The sequence below is a fragment of the Lipotes vexillifer genome, unplaced genomic scaffold (assembly GCF_000442215.2).
Source record: "Lipotes vexillifer unplaced genomic scaffold, Lipotes_vexillifer_v1.1 scaffold314, whole genome shotgun sequence".
Taxonomy (NCBI): Eukaryota; Metazoa; Chordata; class Mammalia; order Artiodactyla; family Lipotidae; genus Lipotes; species Lipotes vexillifer.
In genome coordinates, this window is record NW_006777107.1 from 1,035,869 (window position 1) to 1,059,151 (window position 23,283).

The following is a 23,283-nucleotide window of genomic DNA, read 5'->3' on the forward strand; positions in this document are numbered from 1 at the left end:
GCCCAGTTGACACGATTAAGCTAATCAATTAAAGATTCACCTAGTGTTTAGTTCAGAATCATTACCAGACCTTTGAAAATGTTTTAAAAAAGAAAATAATTAACACTGCTAATTCATTTTCTTTCGGAATCTCAATATGACAAAACTTGTATTTTAAAACTAGAAAAAATGATTTAACCAAAAATGTCATAATTTCATATTATATTCTCAATGCTTTTCAAAGCCCAACTGTGATTTTTAAAAAGAAATTAAACAACATGCTTTCATTGAGAGAATTTTTAAAATCTATACAATTCAAGCTAATGAAATATTTTATTGTACAAAATAAAAGTGGTGTTTTTAAAAAAAACATTTCCAGGCCCAGACATCCGCAGGAGTATGTGAGGGAAGGATTCCACTGGAGTATAATAAGCAATACTCAACTGAATGAAACCACAAATCCACCCTCCCTATAGTAAATACTAACATTCACCACAGGCTTGAAATTCCTGTAGCATCAGTAAACGTATTTTTTAAAACATTACAAACATGCTTATGATGCATAGGAAGATGGAAAAATTTAGACTTAGATGCACACCATATGTACTCCCAACTTTTCTAATTTACAACCAGTTAAGAATCACAAATATCCAAAGAAAGTATTTTAAAATAGTATATATGATTCACTGGTAAGTGATTTTTATACTCAAATAAATAGTATAAAATGAAATGTTCTCATTTCATTTTAATGTCACATTGAATTTTAGTACTTTTCAATCCAAGAAAAAAATAAACAGACATGGTCAAGAGTTCAGGATTATATATATTACAATTTGCCTTGTTATAATACATTTGTGGCTTTATGATAAAAATAACTCAGGGACATATGGAAACCAAGCTAATTTGCATAACTGTCACAAGAAAAAAGCATTAAATGCATTTCTGAAATAAGTATTTTCATTTAATTCAGAATCTCAAAACAGCATTAGATCTTGGCCTTTTTTTTAAAAAAAGTTTAGTTAAACACTAAGCTAGCTAAATAACCTTCTTGAAAGGTTTAAACACAATTGATATAGAAAATGCTTTCCCTCTAATCTCAATCTTACATAAATGAAAGAGGTAAGGGGGAAAAGGTAGACAATTTCTTTAGCAGCATATATGGCTAAATCCATCAACCACCTTAAACTAGAATGTCCATTATTGACCCCATTAAAAAGAACTGGGCATATATCAAAAGTTACCCACTTCATAAACCAAAAGACAATAATTTTAGGGTTACGGTAAGTAAAATATTTTTGAAACACTTCAAAAAACTTCTGACATTAAACTAGAGGAATCATGTCTTCATTCTAAGAAAGAAAGGCATAAAAGAAAGTAAAAGACATTTAAACTAAACTGATTTTCAATCTTCTTTGAACAAAAGAAATAAAAAATAATGGTTGATTAGCTAAGCTCTGTGCTCTAACCAAACTAATTAATTACAGTGATTTTAAATGGCAACAGCCCATCTGACTGGGTAGCTTGACAGTTCTGAATACTTTTGCAATGATTTTTTTTTAAAACGCAAAGACACTAAAATGATCCGGTCATGCAATGTTCATCTTATGCATTCTGCATCTCTTTGCCAATCTTGTAGCTAAGGATCTTGTTCCAATCAATCTTAGTGCGTGTAACTGGCAACTGTCGACGTAAGGCTTTGAAAGTAGTGTCCGACATTGTCTGATAATTCTCACTGATGGCAGTCTATGAAAAACAGTAGTTAAAAGTTTAAAGAAATAAAAGGAACAGAACAATGTATAAAACACACAGATGTTTTAGGAAACAGCTTTATTTAAGCAGCCTGTTTCACTGTTTTTAAAAAGCCAAATAAAAACCCCAATATGGTCTTAAAAGCTATTTATAAAAGCAGCTAAAAGAAAAAGCTTATAATCATTTTGAATAATTAAATTTAATAAAATGAAATTATAAATTAGATTTACTATCTGTGTGTCCTCATTTTGGATCTATTTTACTATTTCTCTCAGAACAATTTCACAAATTACTGTTTGCAGTTGAGTGGAAACGTGTCCAATACACAAATTAAATGCTTAAATTCAAGAGTGCAATTTAGAAGCAGGTAAAGAATGTAAAAGAGTACAAAATGAAATACGATCTAAGGAGAGCACATATAATCCAAATGCTTTGGGAAATACCTCCTAAAGTAGAATTTCCAATCAGAAACAAAATAACCATTTAAAATCTTGGCCTATTTTGACCAATACTCAGAAATTACAGTTAGCTAAAACTGAGTTTTAGCTACATTTTCACAAGTTTGCCTTTGAACTAAAACAAACAAAACACACACAAAAAAGACTGTATCTTATTATAATGAAACAATGAAAAAATTCAGGCTTATGACTGAAATTAAAATTTCAGTGCCATTATTTACAAGCAAATATAGATTATACAATATTTTTGAAAATCATACCTGGTATTCATTTTCTGCAGCCTCTACAATCTTTATAAATTCTTTTGCTGTTTGCACCTCATTCTGAATGAAAAACAAAATCAAAAGTAAATAAAATAGTAATTTAAAACTACACCACTATTACTGTTAAATAGGTATGTCAATAGATGTATGGTTAATGATTTCTTTTAATTTAATAACACAGATGGATATTATGACAAAGGAAAAATATTGTAAGATCAATTATTCTAAATTCAAGGGGAACTAGGCAAAAATGTTTTAAAAGTCTACAGAATGAACATGGCTTTAGTATTTTACCGGTTAAGGAAAGCAAAATCTTAATAGTACATGTTGATGAAAAATTCAATTATAACACTTAACAGCATTTCAAAAATCTTTATGGGTAAGATGTTAGCCACAGATTTCTAGTTAATGACTATATTGCTAAATATTTACTGAACAATATTTGCCACCATAATGATACATTTAAAAAATATTACCAATTAGAAAAAGCATATTTTACAGTTTAAGGTGCATTTTTTAGTGTTTAAATATTTTCTGGAAAAAATTTTTAAAAAAATTTTTTATATTGGAATTTTATTCCAATATAACGCACATTTCTTTGCTTCTTTCCTAACACTAAAAGTTAACAACTGTTAAATTGTTAAAATTATCTAACACCTTACTTTACATATATTATTTATATATATTTACACATGTATTTATATAATGGGTACATTTTTTCTATCCAAAAATAGTAAAACAACAATGAAAATCCTCTAAGATAAAGTGAAAAGGTAATTCCTAAAACACTCAGCACAAATTGGCATATTAGTCAAGTTTAATTACTATGACAAGATCTCACAACTCCACAGTCTATAATTTTGTAGACAAATCTCTCTTAGGAAGATTCTTTACTCAATGTCAAACTCCTCAAAGAATACTAAGTACCTTGTTACACAAATAATATTACATAGATACTCACTATATAGAACTATATTGAGTGGAGATCAGACATTAGTAATTATCTTTCCTGGCAATTTTGCAAGAAGAATATTACTTAGCAAGAAAGCAGAAATCACCTAAGTGCTAATGAAAACTTGAAAAAAACCAAAAGAAAAAGCAAAAAAAAAAGAAAAGAAAATCCAAAAATCCCACAGCATTCATTTCTTTTCAGGTAGCATCTGGCCTAACACACTCACACATGTTTCTTAACATTAAATCAAATGCTTTCTTAAATTAAAAATAAAGTTTTAAAAATATTTGTAAGTTAGCTAATTTTAAATATTAGCAGTTGATGTTTATAATATACTAATGCTTTTAGGTATACAACACATTTGATAAACAAATATTTATCAGAAATGTCACTGTTAACATATTATAATATCTTTGGGACAAAAAAATTCTGCAAAGAAATAGTTGCATGTTCAATGAAAAGAATGTGTGAAAAGACCTCTGCAGGGAAAAAAAACCAAGTTCAAAATTTCCAGAATTTGAAAGCTGAACTTCAGAAAAACTTCATTAAATCATACTCCAAATAGAGAAAAAAAATACAATAGGGTTTAAAAGTTAAGTACAGGAGCACAGATGTAAATTTAAAAGCTAAAACTATAAAATTTGTAGAAGAAAACACTGGAGTAAATCTTCACGATCTTGGGTTAAGCAATGGTTTCTACTAATATTCCAAAAGCATAAGTTACAAAAGAAAAAATAAACTGGACCACATCAAAACTGGTATATTCTGTTTTGCAAATGATACTACCAAGAAAGTGAAAAGACACACAGAATGGGAGAAAATATTTGTAAATCATATATCTGATACAGGACTTCTATCAGAATACATAAGCAATAATTACAACAACAGTAAAAACACAAGTCCAATTAAGAAATAGACAAAGGATCTGAAGAGACATTTTTCCAAAGAAGCTATTCAAATGGCCAACAAATACACAAAAAGGTGCTCAATATCATTATCCATCAGGAAAATATAAATAAAACTCACAATAAGATGCAATTAACAGGGGCTTCCCTGGTGGCGCAGTGGTTAAGAATCCGCCTGCCGATGCAGGGGACATGGGTTCAAGCCCTGGTCCAGGAAGATCCCACATGCTGTGGAGCAACTAAGCCCTTACACCATAACTAATGAGCCTGCACTCTAGAGCCCACGAGCCACAACTACTGAGCCTGAGTGCCACAACTAGTGAAGCCCATGTGCCTAGAGACCAAGCTCCGAAACAAGAGAAGCCACCGCAATGAGAAGCCTGCACACCGCAACAAAGAGTAGCCCGCACACCGCAACAAAGAGTAGCCCCTGCTTGCCGCAACTAGAGGAAGCCGCGCACAGCACCGAAGAAACAAAAATGCAGCCAAAAATAAATAAATTAATTAAAAAAAAAAGATACAATTAATACCAACTAGGATGGCTATAATAAAAAGGCAGACGTAAGTTTTGGTGAGGATGTGGAAAAACTGGAAACCTTATATACAACTGATGGGAATGTAAAAATAGTGCAGTAATTTTGGAAGCAGTCTGGCAGTTCTTCAAAAGGTTAAACAAAGAACTGCCATACAACCCAGCAATGCCACTGCTATGTATACATCAAAGAGAAATTAAAACAATGTCTACACAAAAAACAGTATACAAAGGTTCACAGCAGCAAAAAGTAGAAAACAACACAAATGTCCATCAACTGATAAATATATAAATAGAATGTGGTATATGGATTATTATTTGGCTACAAAAAGGAATGAAGTACTGACACATGCTCTAACATGGATGAACCTTGAAAATATTATGCTAGGTGAAAAAAGCCTGTTGCAAAAAATCACATATTGTAGGATTCCATTTACATAAAATGTCCAGAACAGGAAAATCCAGAGTCAGAAAGTAGATTCATGGTTGCCTAGGGCTGAGAGGGGTTTGGGGGAAGGGCTGGTGGGAGGGAACGGGGAACGACTGCTAATGGATACAGGGTTTTTGGAGGATGAAAATGTTCTAAATTACGTCGTGGTGACTGTTGTACAACCCTATTAATATAATACTTAAAAAAAAAAAGAAATTTATACTTTAAATGGGTGAACTGAATGGTATGTGAATTGTTATCTCTTTAAATAAAGCTGCTAAAAAAAAAGTTAGGTACCAATTTCCAATTACTTACCATCTTTAATCTATCTGAAAACACTTTAATCTGAAGCAGAAATACTACTTAAAATGTTAATTCCAAAACCGCTCTAGTTGTATAGAAGTATTATGTTGTTTAAATTTTATTTTGGAATTAATTACTTACAGACACTGTTAGGGAATCTTGTATATCTTTATGACTCACTAGCTGAACATTACCATCTTCATAATAATGAACCTATTAGAAAAAGAAATTACAGAAACCATATTACAGGAGTTATCAAGATCCTCATGGCTTCAACAATCACATCAATGCAGATGACTACCAATTTCAGCTCTAACCTAGTCTTCTCTGCTGAGCTCCTGACCTTAAACTCCAGCGAGCCTCTTCCTGCCCTTAGGCTAGTGAGGAACTAGGTAGCAGTTCCTGCAGTTACTCAGGCAAGCCCTCCATTGACTGGACTGCTGCACATTTCTACCTCATAAATGTTCTACTGGTATCTAAACTCAAGATTTCCAAAATCAAACTCACAGTATTTTCTCCCAACACCACTCTTGTTTTGTGTATTTCCATCAACCATTTAATTCCTCAAATTCAAAGACATGAATTTATTCAATAAACATTAACTGAGTGATTACTATATATGACTGCTACTACAGGAAGTTCTAGAGACACAAAGCTTTTAAAAAGACAGCCCCTGACCTCATATTTCAACACAACACAGTAAGAGGTACGTACAAAGTACATTAGCAATACTCCAGATTCTCTCTGAGACATAAAAAAGGACTTCAGAAAAGAGGTAACACTGTACTTGGGCTTAGTAAAATGAGTTTAACAAACCAGGGAAGGTAAGGAAACTGAGCTTAATAGAGAAGAGCATACTTTAGGAAAGGCCTGCAGGCACTTAGGACTGGAATGTGTGGGAGTTTGGGGAGTAGGAGCTGTGGCTGGCGGAATATACAGGTAGGTGACAAGTCAACCCTGGGCCTTCTATGCCATGCAAATATGTCTGGACTATCTAGTAGGTGAGTGTACCACTAAAATGGTCTCAAGTGGCAAGTAACATATCCAGATTTAAATTTTTTAAAATCACCTTTCTTGATGGCAATGTAAAAAGTGGATTAGGAGATGGCAAAGGGTCCAACCAATCAACAAAATAAAATAACCATTATAAACCAGGCATCATGCCAAGTGCTGAAGATAGAACCAGCCAATCCTGGCTCTCAACAAGCTTTGGCCCAACAGGGGCACATCTCAGAAATCATCCAGGTGAGAGTTAGAGGCCTAACTGAAGGAAAAAATAATGTCAACAATAATGGCTACCATTCAATAAGCACTTTATATCTGGCTCTGTTCTAATCATTTTGCCCATATTAACTCATCTTCAAAAAATTGCATGAGCTATTTCATTGTTGCTGTTTTCTATTTTTTAGCTGATGAGGAAACAGAAAGAGCTTAAATGACTTCCTGATGTCATACAGCTAATAACTGGCAGAGCTGGGATTCAAACTCAGGCAGTCTGGTTTCAGAATCCATGCTCATAACCTCTATTTTCTAGCCCCTAAACAATAGCCACACCAAGACATACAAGTAATAGGATAAAAGACTAGAAATAATGTATACTGGAGTCAAATGATAGAGCAGTGCTTCTGATTCATCTTTATTCCTTTATGGCTCTTAGCATAATACCTTTCATGATAGTTAAGCAACAAATGTATTGAATAAATAAGTGAACCAAGATACAAAGAAATTAGTCAGTATTTTTCTTTAACATATTTAGTAATATTCATATTTAAATCCTCTTAGTTATCAAATTTCTTCTATATAAACATTTGAGCTTACAGAGTCAATTCTAGTGGGTTTCATATAAGAAGCGAAATATAAGTACAGAAGATACTTAAGATATATGTAGTATGTACATGTGTTAACATATATATATACTTATACATCTATACACACACATATATTAATATTATACCTCACTCAACTCCACGCCAATTCAAAAGACAGAACAGCACAACTCAAACTCAGAAGATGCTTGGATGAACAAATTGTATGAAGAGCAGACCAAATGGTAGCATCTAATTTTAGCTGTGCTTTTAGAATCTGTCAGCTATCCTTGCAGATTTTTGATGACTAGGGAATGAACTGCAAGGTTATTTAAAAGATGAAATCAGCACTACTTGTTTTTCCCATTACCTCAAAACAAAGACCTGGAAAATAAACAGTTATTGAGTACTATGAAAATGTAAACATATGAATTAGCTGCTTCTATGCTCAGAATCACCTAGAGATCAGCAAATTCTTTTTATTTCATACCTGAATTTTCAAGATGCCAACCACCTGAGTGGTTGAAGGAGTGATTGTAAACTTCCACTCTGACCTCCAACGACCATTCCTTAAAAATAAAAACAGCAGCTATAAATAAGGTAGGTAAAATAATTTGAATAAATTTTAAGTTCCAGATTTAAATTTCATGCTACAGTATGAGAGAGTGTGGGGGATGGATGCTGGACATTCTTTGTTTTAATCCCTGAAATATTCAAAAGAATCAAGAGGTTACGTTCAGTTATGAGCTACATTTAATCTTCATCCTGCTGATAAGAAATGACCTATATAATGGATGCAACCTCAGAACTCTAAAGCTAAGGCTTAAAATACAGTTCAAAACTACATCAGTTTTCTGACTTATGCTTTAATTAAGAAAAAACTGAATAAATGTTCAGATTACCAGGGGCTTTCATAAGTTTACCATCCAGTGAATGATACAAAGTCCCATAGTTTTAAAAGAATAGATAGTAATACAACATTCTTAAGGAGATTTTGCTATCTGGAAAGAGAAGGGCTTTAAAGGGTTATAAGCATCAAATTTTTTTCCCTTTTCCAATTTTAGGCTTAAAGTTTCCACATAAAAGGCACATACAGGGCTTCCCTGGTGGCGCAGCGGTTGGGAGCCCGCCTGCCGATGCAGGGGACACGGGTTCGTGCCCCGTCCTGGGAGGATCCCACATGCCGCGGAGCGGCTGGGCCCGTGAGCCATGGCCGCTGAGCCTGCGCGTCTGGAGCCTGTGCTCCGCGACGGGAGAGGCCACAACAGTGAGAGGCCCGCATACCGCAAAAAAAAAAAAAAAAAAAAGGCACATACATCCTCCTCCTAGATCCCAAAATGATTTTTGGTATAAAATTGATACAGATTAATCGTAAGAAACTGTGACATTACAAACAAGCAACAGGCATGTTATTCATTTTTGTCTTCCAGATAATTAATTTTATCCTAATTTTTTCCTGACAGCCTTTTCATAGCAACTCCTTTTCTTCTGATCTCTATTTGCTCTTTTGCATACTAAAGACATATTCTGATATACCTGTCAGTTTTTTTTAAAACAGTATATATTTCTAAAACAATCACAGAGCTAATGGATCACTATACTGGCTTTGCTACAGAATTATTTCTGGGTTCCCTTCAATATTCTTGCAGTCTGCCCAATCACAAAAACTTGCAGAATGATAGCACTCTCATACCTAAAGTTAACACTTATCATTTGAAAAGTACTATTATTAGAACAATGTATATGTTCTACAAAATAAAAGATAATTTTATAACATGTTTTGATTTTGAGTGACTTAGCCAAAGTTATCCATTGAAGCTTGATTGGAAAAAGAACTTAGATCTATTCATTTTTATTTCATGATTCCAAAAGAAGTTATTCCTTTTATTTAGGTATTACTATCAAGCACTAGTGAGTTCTAAGCATACACATTTCTGATTTATAATGACAACATACATATATCACCACTGATTGCGAAAATTAAAAAAAAAAGAAAAAAGGAATTCCAAATCAAGTAATCATACCAATTTGAGAACTATTTCAAAAGATCCTTCCAAAGGCATTACTATATAGTAATAGTAAACTGCACTGCATAGACAGTACCCTTTCTTTCATCAATGGAGTAAACAGTCAAGATGTCCTAGCCTTTAATTATATTCTTCCCTTCTCTTCTATTAATGCTTTAATTAGAAATGTGTATTTATTCAACAAACATTTATTAAGCCCCCAATACTGCTACATGTTAGGGAAACAGCAAAGACCAAGAAAAGAATGTCCCTAGTGAAATCTAAGAAACGACCATGACTAGAATCTTCTGATTTTTATGCTATCTGCATTTGAGGTGAACTGAAGTAATTTCCTTGTACCAAAATATTTAGACTTTACTGAGGTTATTGTGATATGTCATGTCTAGCACTTTGGAATGTCATAAAAAATTATCTTTTCCAAAAAGTGGAAGTGATTTTTAGCTTCAATGATATAATGTTCATAGTGGTAGTTTAGAAAAAAAAATTCAGATATGTGAAGTGAAACAGACTAGAAAATTCAAGGACATCATTTTCATTTTATATATGCTAACACTCAAACTGTATTTCTGTAAATTTACTATAACATCTCTCAATATGTTTTAAACTAAAACTTAGTAACGAGTTCCATCCCAACAAAATTGATTTTATTATATATATCCTGGCACAAACAGCACAAATTAATAGCAATTTTGTAAAGACTTATTTCTTAGGATACTGGTAAATTAATGCTACAAGTTTTTAGGCCAAAAATGCAGAAACTACATTTATATCAAGGCCATACAAGTAAGTTAATACAACAGAATTTTTAGGAAACTGCAGCTTGTCATTAAGGCCTATGTTTACAAATAGAATTTATTTTCCTTCAGTGATAATGGATCTCTTTCCTCCTATGATGGTTAAGTAGATGAGCAACCTTGGGCCATAGACCAAAGTGGTCCACAGGGGTTACTGATACCTGCTACTCTACCCTTAACAGCACCACCAACCAACTCGGCTAACAAGTCAAAGACTAATATACTTAAAAGGTAAACACTATGACCATACTTACTCTGATGGCCTTAGAATGTATTATCAAAACGGGAGGATAAAAGTAAAGATTTCATTCAATTCTGAACTTATAAAGTCTTGGAGAGCCACAGAATTTTGTAACAGGAGATATCTCAGAAATAGTCTTATCTAAGAATAAAAAGGCCCAACAACTTGTTGAAGGTCCAAGATGAAGAGTGCAAAACAGTGCTTTGGGGAGCTGGACTTTTACAAGGGATAATCAAATGATTTGTACAAAAATTATAAGGCATGACTGTAATTTGCCTCGCTGGACAAACCATGTCATTACTTCCTCACATTGGCCAACCAAGCACACAGCAATCCACACGAAAACATCTACTTCAGAGTCACCAAAGTTCACGTACCAAAATGCGATCATTCTTCACTTTGTAAGTACCTCTGCCCTCCTCCCCCATGTAAGTCTCATTCAGGAACAACCCCTTCACAGAATGAGCATATGGGCCTGCCAACTGGTCTGCTCACAGACACGCATGTTCCCTCAGAATGCTGCTTGCTAGTCTAAAAACACCCCATGCTCTCCCACCTTCTTTTCACTGAGTGTCAATAGATTTACTGCCACCTTTGAAAGATCAGGTTGATTATGGAACAGATATTTTTCTTATATAAAAAGGCTGAAGTTTTATATTATATTGTTCTTAGTCAATCATACAGAAACAAGGTATAGGCCCAATCAATAAAGAACTACAAAGAGAATAAGCAGTATCAAAATTCCCCAATACACAAAATTCTAACTTACCAAAAGTTTTTTGCTTGAAACTGATGGCTTTCTATGCATGCAATAATGGTCTGCTGTCCATCTATTTTTTTACCATATACCTTGTTGGTAAAGAAAATAAACACAAGAGTGAATTTAGGGCCACAGAATGTCCAACTTTAAACATCTATAAAATACTGAAAATTGTACAGCATTTTGGCAAGAACATATAAAAGAATACAAAGTAGGTCATCATTCCAATACAGTAGCTAGAAAAACAAATACTTAAATATGTACACCTAATCACAGATTCTTAGTGAATCATAAAATAGCTCACAATTAATAAAGTACAATTTATTGGAAAAAAATAACTGTACTCTCAAAATATGCATAAACATCCCACAATCTCAGGGGTTGCCATTTCTCTAGACATTTAAAATAAAAAAGTATTGAGATAGAAGTGAGAAAGTTAATTTACTTACAACTAAGAAAGTTCACTAAGAGAATGCCTGCAATGGTATGATGATGTTATTTCACCTCTTGCCAACTGCTTTAAAAAAGTAATGAATAATTTGTCTTTCGATCGCCTGGGAACAAGTAAGGACTCTCTAACTCAACCTCACCACCTTATTCTTGAGGTATTCTTCCAAAATAATCCTAATCAACACGGTTATAATTCAAAGAACCTGTAAGGTATTTTAGGTTATGTTGCTATACTTCTCAAATAATTATTGAGAGCTAGATACTTAAGGCGACCATATGAATTTTTGTCCTAACCAGGAATCTTCTGAGAGTGAAATGAGGTGGCTATTGGTAATACTAATAATTATGTTGGGACAGCAGGTATAAACCAGGATGTATGGTCATCTTAGGCTGGAGAGGTAGGCAGAGGCCAGGTTCACAGGGCCTTGAAAACCATGTTCAGAAGCCTGGACTCTATCCTAAGTGCAACACGAAATCTTTGAAGAATTTTAAGCAGGAGATTTCATGATCTGATTTCCATTTCAAAAGATCACTGGCTATGGAGAAGATCACAGAAACACAAATGTGGGGGACTAAAAAGCATAGCTAGGCACAGTCTATGAAAGAAAAAAAAGTACTCCTACTTTCTATCATATTTTATCCTGAAAATAAAAAATAGGTTAAACCTATGAAAGAGCCACATTTAAAACCTTAAGAAATTTGATTATAAAACACACGAGGACAGAGTTCACTTCCCAATAATTTTATTTGTTCTAAGATTTTGTAATTTAATGAAAAGAAGTTTGATGCAAACTTAGGGAGATGAGTCATGAACATGACATTAAAGAATCTCATCATATCATGTTCCTCAAATCAATGTATGAGAATTACTACTTGGATTTAATTCAAGGTACAACCATTTTTCCATTTTTGACTATCATAATACATTTACTATTTAAAGTTTCTTGAAAAAAATAAATATTCTTAGAAATACTTACTTCAAAAAAAGGAATATTAAATTATAATGTCCATTCTGTAAGTTACTATAAATTTCAAGATATCACAAAATCACCGTCATATTTACATAATACAAAAGAAAAAAGTGCACACTGGATAACTTACAGTGCAGACCCCATTTGGATAATGTTCTTTTACATAAGCTCGCAGAGCAGCTTCTACTGAAGTTCTCCAAGATTCAATTGCATTTTCTGCTTCGTATGGTCTTGGATCAGTTGCTTCCTTTCTTAAGTGATCAAATTTGAAACAGATTCTGTTTTTTGGATCCAAAAACTTTCCATTTCCCAGGTCACCATGTTCTGTAATCAATACCTTCAATGATGCAATGAATTTTGGAAAAAAAATATTTAAAATAGCATTTAAATACTGATACATTATACATTGACTTGAACTTTTTCCTTAAAACTATAAAATAATTCTATTCCAAGCAACTGGTTTAACTATATGGCCCAAGTATAATACTTCAAATGAGTAGACTATAAAGACAATGAGGCTGCTCTCATGCAGCTCAGATCAGTGGATCTGATTTTCTCCCAATATAACATCCAGCTACCTGATGGGAGAAAAAAAATCCATCGCCTAATACCCTGCTGGAGTCAGGTTTTGTTTTGTTTTTGAGAAATATGGACAGTTTACTATTTCTGTTAACAGTCTCCAGTTCCTCAAAACTAAGGAACTGGTAATAACCTTCACTGAGAACGGTTACAAGTGAATGTTTTGTTTTGTTTTGTTTTTTTGCTGTGCGCGGGCCTCTCACCGCTGTGGCCTCTCCCGTTGCAGAGCACAGGCTCCGGACGCGCAGGCCCAGCGGCCATGGCCCATGGGCCCAGCCGCTCCGTGGCACGTGGGATCCTCCCGGTCCGGGCCACGAACCCGTGTCCCCTGCACTGGCTGGCAGGCCCCCAACCACTGCGCCACCAGGGAAGCCCCAAGGGAATGTTTTTAATCCACTTAGAATCCTCTTCAGTGTGTCCTACATTACTGCTGGGCCCACAATCTCATCTACTGTTAAGTGCCTGCTGCTTGTTTTTATTAAGATAATCACTGACAGTTGTTTTCAACTGACTTCCAAATTTTAACAAATGTAATTTCTTCATTTATGTGCATTTAAATTATAGACGCATAAATTTGACATTCTGTGCTTTCTTTTAAAAAATTTCGCTCTTTTTCCTCCCCATGCGACTCTCCCAATCTTTGACTCTATACCTATGTCAGGACTCCCCTATCCCTTTGATGTAAATTATGCAAACACAGGATGTACCCTTCTGAATTTTTTTCAGTTATATTATCCTACACAGATAAATACATATACGTCTATATATACATACACACACATCCAGGGGTTTTTATTGGCCACTTTTCTACAAGAATGGAATGAAAATGCACACGTATTTTTCTGCATCTGGTTTTTTTCACATCAACACTTTATAGAAATCCTTCAGAGTCAACTGGTAAACCTCTCATCATTCTTTTTAATGGTACTATCCCATGATGTGGGTATAACAATTTATTCTGCCATTCCACTACTGCTGGACCATCTCTTTATTTCCAGGCTGTTCTCTTTTTGGAAGGAGGGATAGGCACATTAAAAATGTTAAAGTATTATTGCACATATATTCTAACGTACTAATGTTTCTATTTCCACTGGATGCTTCTATTTTTCTTAGATAGATTCTCAGCAGTGAGGACAGTAAAGGGTTTGTATATTTTTAATTTTTAATACATAATTAGACTGCTTTCCAGAAATGGCTGTGACAATCTACATTTCTGCAAACAATATATGAGATGCTTCCCTTCACATTATCACCATCAACAGGTATACAGTTCTTTTTTGAGTCTGATGAGTATAAAATACATCTCATTACTTTAATTATATTTCTCTGGCTCACAGGTCTAAATATCTCCAAGTTTGTGGGCCATTTTCTCTTCTGTGAGCAAATATTTTTTAATATTTTTCATCTGGGTGGGTTTTTTTCTTACTAATTTATAAGAGTCCTTTATTTAAGGTATTTGTTTTATTCTACAGTTAAAATAATTGATATGTAGCAAAATGTCCATCTTTTCTTTTATAGTTTCTGGGTTTCCAGTCTTAAGATGGTTTCCTCTGCCCTTAATTATACATGTAGACTCTTTTCTCCTAAAATTCTAGTCATTTTACAAATTTTTAATCCACCTGTCATTTATTTCTATATATTGTAAGACAGAGGACTGGTTTAACTATATGGCATATGTAGTTGATAGAAACCAGTGGTACCAATACCCTTTATTATATGTCTGTCTAAATTATAACCTTATCATGTATAAAAATATTCATATATTTTGGGACTAAATTCTGGCTTGATATGCTGCTCTACTGATCTATTTGTCTACACAATACCACGCTGATTTGACTTTACATTGGTTGTAAAGCACCTTCTGCTAACTAGCAATGCAATTGTCTCTCACCACTCTTACATTTTCTTGTGCTTCCTCAAGCATGTTTTTCATATAAAGTTTATGAAAATTTTGACCAATTATAAAACTATCAGGATTCTAATCAAACTGCATTAAATTCATATTTTAGTTTTTAAATAATTTAACTTTCTACCTCAAAATGGAATTCAGTGTGCTCTTCCATTTGCTCAGAAACTGTTTTATGTGTTTCAAGATAACCAGCATTTTCTTCACAATCCTATGCATTTCTTGTTAAGGTTTATGTTCAGTATTACCAGTATTTAAAATGAAACTCCTCCCTCTCCAACCACTACTAGTGTAAAGTCCCTACTTGCCACAATAGAGGAAAAGTTAATGCATTTTGCACACTTACCTTAAATTCAGCCATCTCACAAAATTCTATTAAGTCTAATGGGTTATTTTGGTTGGGAGGTTAATTTATGGGAGTTTCTCACTATTTCTAGATATATAAATCATGTCACCTAAGAGTTTTCTGTTCTTTTCCAAAGCTTTAAGAGTTCTCATTCTCTTGTCTTATTTGCTATACTTCCATTTATGATAAATAATAATGGTGATAAGTTGACATACCTGGCTAATTTTCTATGTTAACTAAAATTATATTAGTGTTTACAGTTTGATATTTACTACTGTTTTTCGTTAAACAGTATATTATATTTAAGAGGTTTTCTTCTATCCCTATTTTACTTAGGGTTTTTGTAATGAGGATTAGCTGCTGGAGTTTTCAAATCCCTTTTCACTGTCTATTGATGTATCATAAGGTTTTTCTCTTTATTTGTTGATTAAGCGATAAGAGCAATATATTGCCTTACATGGAACCACTCCTGCATTCCTGTAATAAATTCTATTTAGTCTTGGCACATTATTCTTTTGATATATTTCTGGATTCTGTTTGTTAATACCTGTTTAAAGTTTTAAAACCTATAGTCATATGTGAGATTAGTATAGTTTGCTTTTTTTGTTTTATATTAGGTTTAAGTATTAAAATTACAGTAGGTTCATAAAATGAGTTTGAGAGCTATCCGACATTTTAAAAGGATGCATCCCCAGATCCAGCAATTCTTTTAGGGATTTACCTTAACAAAACAATGGTCCATGTGCCCAGAGGTACAATGATGTTCAGTACAGCACTGTTTATAACAGTTAAAAAAAAAAAAATCAAAACCACAAAATCTCCCAAGGAAAAAAAATTTAAGAGCTTCATGAAATGAAACACTACATGCCTTTATATGTATGTGTGTGTATACACACATGCATAAATCTATCTACCTACCTACCTACCCACGTTTACTTTTTCCCTTCAGTTATAAGTCATCTTCTGTCTGGTCTCTCTTTTTCCCCTATAACTACGAGACTACATATTACATAATGAATAATGCCAAATGCAAGCTTTAATATAATTTTCCACTGAGAACTAATTGTTACTACTCTCTCTTATGTTTTACCTCCAGTTCCTTCTTCATATTGTTTTATATTAATTGTGCTTCATGTAAGCATGATAGAAACACAATCACTGTTCAATTACTAGTAACTTTAAACCAAAAAATAAAAACTAAGAATGCTAGTGACTTTTGGGGCTTTTCTTTGCTTAGCAATTCCAACTTGCACTTTGGAAAGAACAGATTTAATAATTACTAAATGCTAAGTTACTCACATGAAGAACTGTAGAATTCCAGAGCAACTAAATTATGACATAAATCTTACTAATATAAACTCTAGATTTTGGATTAATATAGGACTGATTTTTTTCCTATAAAAAACAAGAAAGTAGATTTAAAGCAATTATCTTCTAAAATCTTAAAATAATTACATTTGAGTATTTCTAAAAGGAACTTTCTGCTAATAGCATTATTGGTCTCAACAAAAGAAACTACATTTTCAATTACTTTGCTCCTAAGTGGCAATGATTAAAATGAATGCTTTTTTTTTTTTAACCTTTAAACATACCACTTCACAATTCTTGCAGGATACACTAACCATTATAAATGAAATAAAGAATATCAGATCCTGTGTTTACATGAAACATACCTGATCTTCATAACCTTCAATTTTTACTGGAGTAAACTGGTCCAAGTTATACTGTGCAAATGCACTAAAAAAGAAAAGGGTCAATTATTTAAAATTACGTATTTAATGTTCTTAAAAAAATCGCAAACAATTCACTGTCAAATAAAAGTCTCCTGCACTGCACATGGCAAGTTAAATAAAAATGTAATTCTCTACTACTGATCTTATATTAGGTATAAATATTATATAGGTATGGCTTTTTAAAAACCGGTGACTGACATCCAGCTTTCAATGCTTAGCAAAAAAATTAAATCAGTAAATATAATCAGTCCTTTCCTTCAAAACCCTGAAAGTAAAGGTTAGCCACTTATAAGACACATATCCAACTATTCAAGTATATACTAACATTTAGTATACAACATACCGGGAAACAGAGTAGGTGCTGTGAGAGATGCAAAGAGTAATTAGACAGATCAAAGGGCTTACAGTTGAATAGGAGCTATGATAAACATAATCATAACACAAAGCAGAAAGTACCATAAGAGAATGACCAATAAACATCACAGAGAATATATATTTTTAAAAACTACATTCTGTTGAGGCAAGGGTAAGAAGAAAAGAGAATCAGGGGTGATATCATAATGGAAGTGATACTGAGAAATGGCCTTGAAATAATGGGTAGGCTCTCTGGTCTTGCAGAAATTGGAGGGATGAGAAGAGTAATTCAATTAGAGGGACCAAGATGAGCAAAATACAAGTGGAGAAGATAGGTTAAGTCCAACATCATAGAAAGCACCAAGCTCAATGTCTGGCACATAGCAGGTGTTCGGTTATATTTACTGCCTTCAACTGAAAGGCCCTGCATCATGGAAAAATTACTTCATTTGGGAGGCAAAGCAGAATTAAAGAAGCTTTTTGAGAAAAGACAACCGTGAACTACTTCTGAAGATTAATTTGGCAGCAGTGTATATGACAATTGGGTGGTGGAGCAACTAAAGCCAGAAAAGCAGTTGGGCTATCATTAGGCAAACGTCCATGTTAGAACAGCTGAGAGTCTGAACTAGGAAATGGTGACGAGATAGATCCAAGAATAAAGCCTCTCTCTACTTTCATATGAGTAAAGAATAATGCATTACATAATTACATAATACATTTGTAGGAAAAACCCTCATAGCACAAAAGAATTACCTAAAAAATAAAGATCACACTGTATTTTATTAAGTCTATAACCTAGGAAATTTCTTCCACTTACTATGAAAGATAGTGAGAATTTTAAAATTTAGGAGTACATCTCTAAATCTAATCTACTTGGAAGCTTTTCAGATTACTCTGGATGGTAACATGTCCACTGAATTTTTAGGTGTTAGCTACTGAATCTTCTCAAGAGAGGAGATTGAGCAAGGCATTACTGATGAGTTAACAGGAGACTAGTAAATGTAAAAACAGCAAAGTAGGATTAAATTCCTAGCTGTCAAATTCCTGACACTGCATGTCAAAAAAAGATGGGGGTAAATGTAGAAATGTATGGAGGGAAAGGGAGATTTTCTTTATTCATTAAAACTGTAATTTTCTTAGGAACAGCCCCAACATACCCAGGCAGTTACTATCCCTTAAATGAATTTATCTCAAAAGTACGTTTGAGATTAAAAAGTATTCTAAATCACTTAGAATTTCGGGTTCCCTTTCCAGTAAGACATATTTAAATAATAAATTTAGATAGTAATTTGGTCTTGGGTCCTTTACTGCTCATATCAAACCCCGTTCATCTATAATCTGGGAGTGGGATAAGAACAGGAAATCTGAAAAGAAGACAATGAATATGAAATAAGTAAAACTGTATCTTAAATGCTCAAAGCAAGTTAAACAGGTGACAATTATGCAGTATGGCAGGAAAGGTACTCATTAGCCTAGGAGTCAGTCTACAGAATATCTAGGTTTTGTTCAAACCCTGATATTAGCCAGTACGGGCCCCACTTACCATATCCACAAAAAAGAGGGGTTTGAACTAGATGACTTCCAAGTCCCTTCTAGTTCAGAAAACTTACTCCGTTTACCCACTCATCATCCATTTACCTACCCCTCCACCCATGCAAATATTTAGGTGTTAAGCACTCTATTAGACACAGTGAAAACAATAATTTCTCTGCCCTTGTAGAGTTCTGTAGCCCAATCACCCATTTCTAAGTCACCTGTTCCTGTATTTAGATTTTTTTAATACCCTTTACCATTAGTCATTCACATCTTATACTTTTCACCATGTGTTTCCACATCATCTCTCTTATTTACTATTTGAATTGCGTTCATCATTTAAACTCAGCTCAAAAACCATCTTTAAATAGAAATTTTAAATTTCTTCCTTTGGGCTGCAAAGGTCTTTGATATGCCTCTATATTTTATTTCAGTTGGCCAGAAATTCAACATGTCTGACTCCCCACTGGAAAATCCCTAAGAGGTTTATTTGTCTCATCATCACAGTGAAGTCTGGCATTTGTATGTCTGTTGAATAAAAGGCTGTTTCTGGATATTTCAAAGTTTTCTAGACTTGAGAGTACCAAGTCTTCAGTATGCCTAATTTTACTATGAAATACACTAAATTTTATGCCCTTCAGTAAAGATGTTCCATTAGAACCACTTTTAAGAATAGCCATGTTTTTCCCCCCCTTACAAAAAGATAGGAAGAAGAATTTCTCAAAAATAAATTTAAAATTAAAAGAGTTAAAGCAACAGGAAAAAGGTGGAAGAATGGAGGAAAAGAAGTACACAGAAGGAGCTGTACTTGTATAAAAGAAATTCAGTATCAAAAAATGCAATTGAAGAAGCAATAGGACTATGGCTATGCACTTACTCTGGTGAAACTGCCACTAGGACACATTTTAAATGTTTTTATAATGCTTTCCAAGCTTATGTTATATAGGTCTGGACAGTCTCAATGACAGGTGATACATTATCTTTTGAGGATGAAACCAGGTTTGGAGGTGTTTCAGAAGTAATTCAGAACCAAGTCAAGTGAACAATGGGGGTAACAGCATGTTTGTTTGAAAATTATTTCAGACAGGACACTGTTAACCAGAGTAATATAATTCTAAAGTCAATCAATGATTTAAGCTGTATTTCTGTACTTCACAGATAACTTCAGATGTCTGCAAAATGAATTTGAACAAAGAGTTTTGAGAAATTCTTCTGTACAAAGACTACTACTGAAGTCAACAAAAGGAATCAATTCTTTCTCTTCTTGTTCATCTAGGTAGCAATCACTTACTGAGACTATAACCACATGCAAGAAAACCTGAAGTGTCTACGGAAGGTTTTGATGTTTTTTGAGGTCATACTATAAACATCTTGTTTTATCATTAGGTACTGATTTCCTCAAAGACTAATCTCCTTAAAAGATCAGAATATCAGGCATTTAAATGTATATACCTCTTGAAACATGGACGAAGACTGTCCCTGAAATTTGGTTCATAATAAAAGAGAAATATAGCTCACATTCCAATTTTTTTAAAAAGAACTCCAATTTATTTAAATGTAACAGTCATCAGATAAATACTCCTTTGGACAAATAAAATTTCAATGCTTTCATCATTTTTTATTCAAATGTGTAACTGTTTCATACCACTTATATAATTATGAATATTTTTCTGACCTTCATTAAACTTTACTCTGTAGGGGAAAACTCTTCTTTCAACAAACAACTTTGTTACAAAGCAGAAACTAACACACCATTGTAAAGCAATTATACTCCAATAAAGATGTTAAAAAACAAAAACAAAAAAACGAAGTTTCTCATTTCCTTAACTTTAAAAAAAATTCACTAATTTTTGCACCTACATGAAACAACCCACACATTTATTTACCACAGAGAACTCAGAGGAAAAGGTTACTTTGAAAGTACTGGGCGGGGGGGGGGGAGGCGGAAGATGGCGGGAGAGGAAAACGCGATCACCTTCCTCCCCACAGATACATCAGAAATACATCTACACGTGGAACACCTCCTACAGAACACCTACTGAATGCTGGCAGAAGACCTCAGACCTCCCAAAAGGCAAGAAACTCCCCACGTACCTGGGTAGGGCAAAAGAAAAAACAAAGACAAAATAATAGGGACGGGGCTTCCCTGGTGGCGCAGTGGTTGAGAATCTGCCAATGCAGGGAACCCGGGTTCGAGCCCTGGTCTGGGAGGATCCCGCGTGCCGCGGAGCAACGAGGCCCGTGAGCTACAGCTACTGAGCCTGCGCGTCTGGAGCCTGTGCTCCGCAACAAGAGAGGCGGCGATAGTGAGAGGCCCGCGCACTGTGATGAAGAGTGGCCCCCACTTGCCGTGGCTGGAGAAAGCCCTCGCACAGAAACGAAGACCCAACACAGCTAATAAACAAACAAACAAACAAATATTAAAAGAATAGGTACGGGACCTGCACCAGTGGGAGGGAGCTGTGAAGGAGGAAAGGTTTCCACACACTAGGAAGCCCCTTCACGGGCGGAGACAGCGGTGGCGGAGCGGGGAGCTTCGGAGCGGAGGAGGACAGCACAGCAACGGGGGTGCGGAGGGCAAAGCGGAGAGATTCCCGCACGGAGGATCGGTGCCGACCGGCACTTACCAGCCCGAGAGTCTTGTCTGCTCACCCGCCGGGGCGGGGGTGGGAGGCGTCTGGGACCTGAGGCTCGGGCTTTGGTCCGCTCGCAGGGAGAGGACTGGCGGCGTGAACACAGCCTGAAGGGGTTAGTGCACCACGGCTGGCCGGGAGGAGTCCGGCAAAAAGTCTGGACCTGCCGAAGAGGCAAGACACTTTTTCTTCCCTTTTTGTTTCCTGGTGCGCGAGAAGAGGGGATTAAGAGCGCTGCTTAAAGGAGCTCCAGAGACGGGTGCGAGCCGCAGCTAACAGCGCGGACCCCAGAGACAGGCATGAGATGCTAAGGCTGCTGCTGCCGCCACCAAGAAGCCTGTGTGCAAGCACAGGTCAATCCACACCTCCCTTCCGGGGAGCCTGTGCAGCCCGCCACTGCCAGGCTCCCGGGATCCAGGGACAACTTCCCGGGGAGAACGCACGGCGCACCTGAGGCTGGTGCAAAGTCACGCTGGCCTCTGCCACCGCAGGCTCGGCCCACATCCGTATCCCTCCCTCTTCCCAGCCCAAGTGAGCCAGAGCCCCCGAATCAGCGGCTCCTTTAATCCCGTCCTGTCTGAGCGAAGAACAGACACCCTCAGGCGACCTACATGCAGAGGTGGGTCCAAATCCAAAGCTGAACCTCAGGAGCTGTGCGAACAAAGAAGAGAAAGGGAAATTTCTCCCAGCAGCCTCAGGAGTAGCGGATTAAATCTCCACAATCAACTTGATGTACCCTGCATCTGTGGAATACCTGAATAGACAACCCATCATCCCAAATTGAGCAGGTGGACTTTGAGAGCAAGATTTATTTTTTCCCCCTTCCCTCTTTTTGTGAGTGTGTGTGTTTCTGTGTGAGATTTTGTCTGTATAGCTTTGCTTTCACCATTTGTCCTAGGGTTCTGTCCATCCGGTTTTTGTTTTTAACTTTTTTAAAAAATTATTTTAAATTATTTTTTATTTTAATAACTTTATTTTATTTTATCTTACTGTATTTTATCCTCTTTTCTTTCTTTTCTTTCTTTCTTCTTTCTCTCCTTCCTTCCTTCCTTCTTCTTCTTTCTCTCTCTCTCTCTTTCTTTCTTTCTTCTTTTTTCCCTTTTATTCTGAGCCGTGTGGATGAAAGGCTCTTGGTGCTGCAGCCAGGAGTCAGTGCTGTGCCTCTGAGGTGGGAGAGCCAACTTCAGGACACTGGTCCACAGAAGACCTCCCAGCTCCACGTAATATCAAACGGTGAAAGTCTCCCAGAGATCTCCATCTCAACACCAACACCCAGCTTCACTCAACGACCAGCAAGCTACAGTGCTAGACACCCTATGCGAAACAACTAGCAAGACAGGAACATAACCCCACCCATTAACAGAGAGGCTGCCTAAAATCATAATAAGGCCACAGACACCCCAAAACACACCACCAGACGTGGACCTGCCCACCAGAAAGACAAGATCCAGCCTTCTCCACCAGAACACAGGCACTAGTCCCCTCCACCAGGAAGCCTACACAACCCACTGAACCAACTTTAGCCACTGGGGACAGACACCAAAAACAACGGGAACTATGAACCTGCAGCCTGCAAAAAG

General features: G+C 35.4%; 1 protein-coding gene across 1 annotated transcript in view; it reads right to left on the bottom strand.

The window, feature by feature from the left end:
* Positions 1 to 785: 785 nt before the first annotated feature.
* Positions 786 to 23,283, bottom strand: part of CAPZA2 (capping actin protein of muscle Z-line subunit alpha 2) — a 56,368-nt gene continuing 33,870 nt past the window's right edge. Inside the window, exons 4-10 of the mRNA XM_007450780.1 lie at positions 17,124 to 17,187; positions 12,750 to 12,956; positions 11,208 to 11,287; positions 7,867 to 7,945; positions 5,713 to 5,784; positions 2,447 to 2,509; positions 786 to 1,722 (exon numbers count right to left, since the gene is read on the bottom strand). Coding sequence (XP_007450842.1) covers positions 1,582 to 1,722; positions 2,447 to 2,509; positions 5,713 to 5,784; positions 7,867 to 7,945; positions 11,208 to 11,287; positions 12,750 to 12,956; positions 17,124 to 17,187 — 706 coding nt within the window. The 3' untranslated portion in view covers positions 786 to 1,581. The remainder of the gene's footprint in view (positions 1,723 to 2,446; positions 2,510 to 5,712; positions 5,785 to 7,866; positions 7,946 to 11,207; positions 11,288 to 12,749; positions 12,957 to 17,123; positions 17,188 to 23,283) is intronic.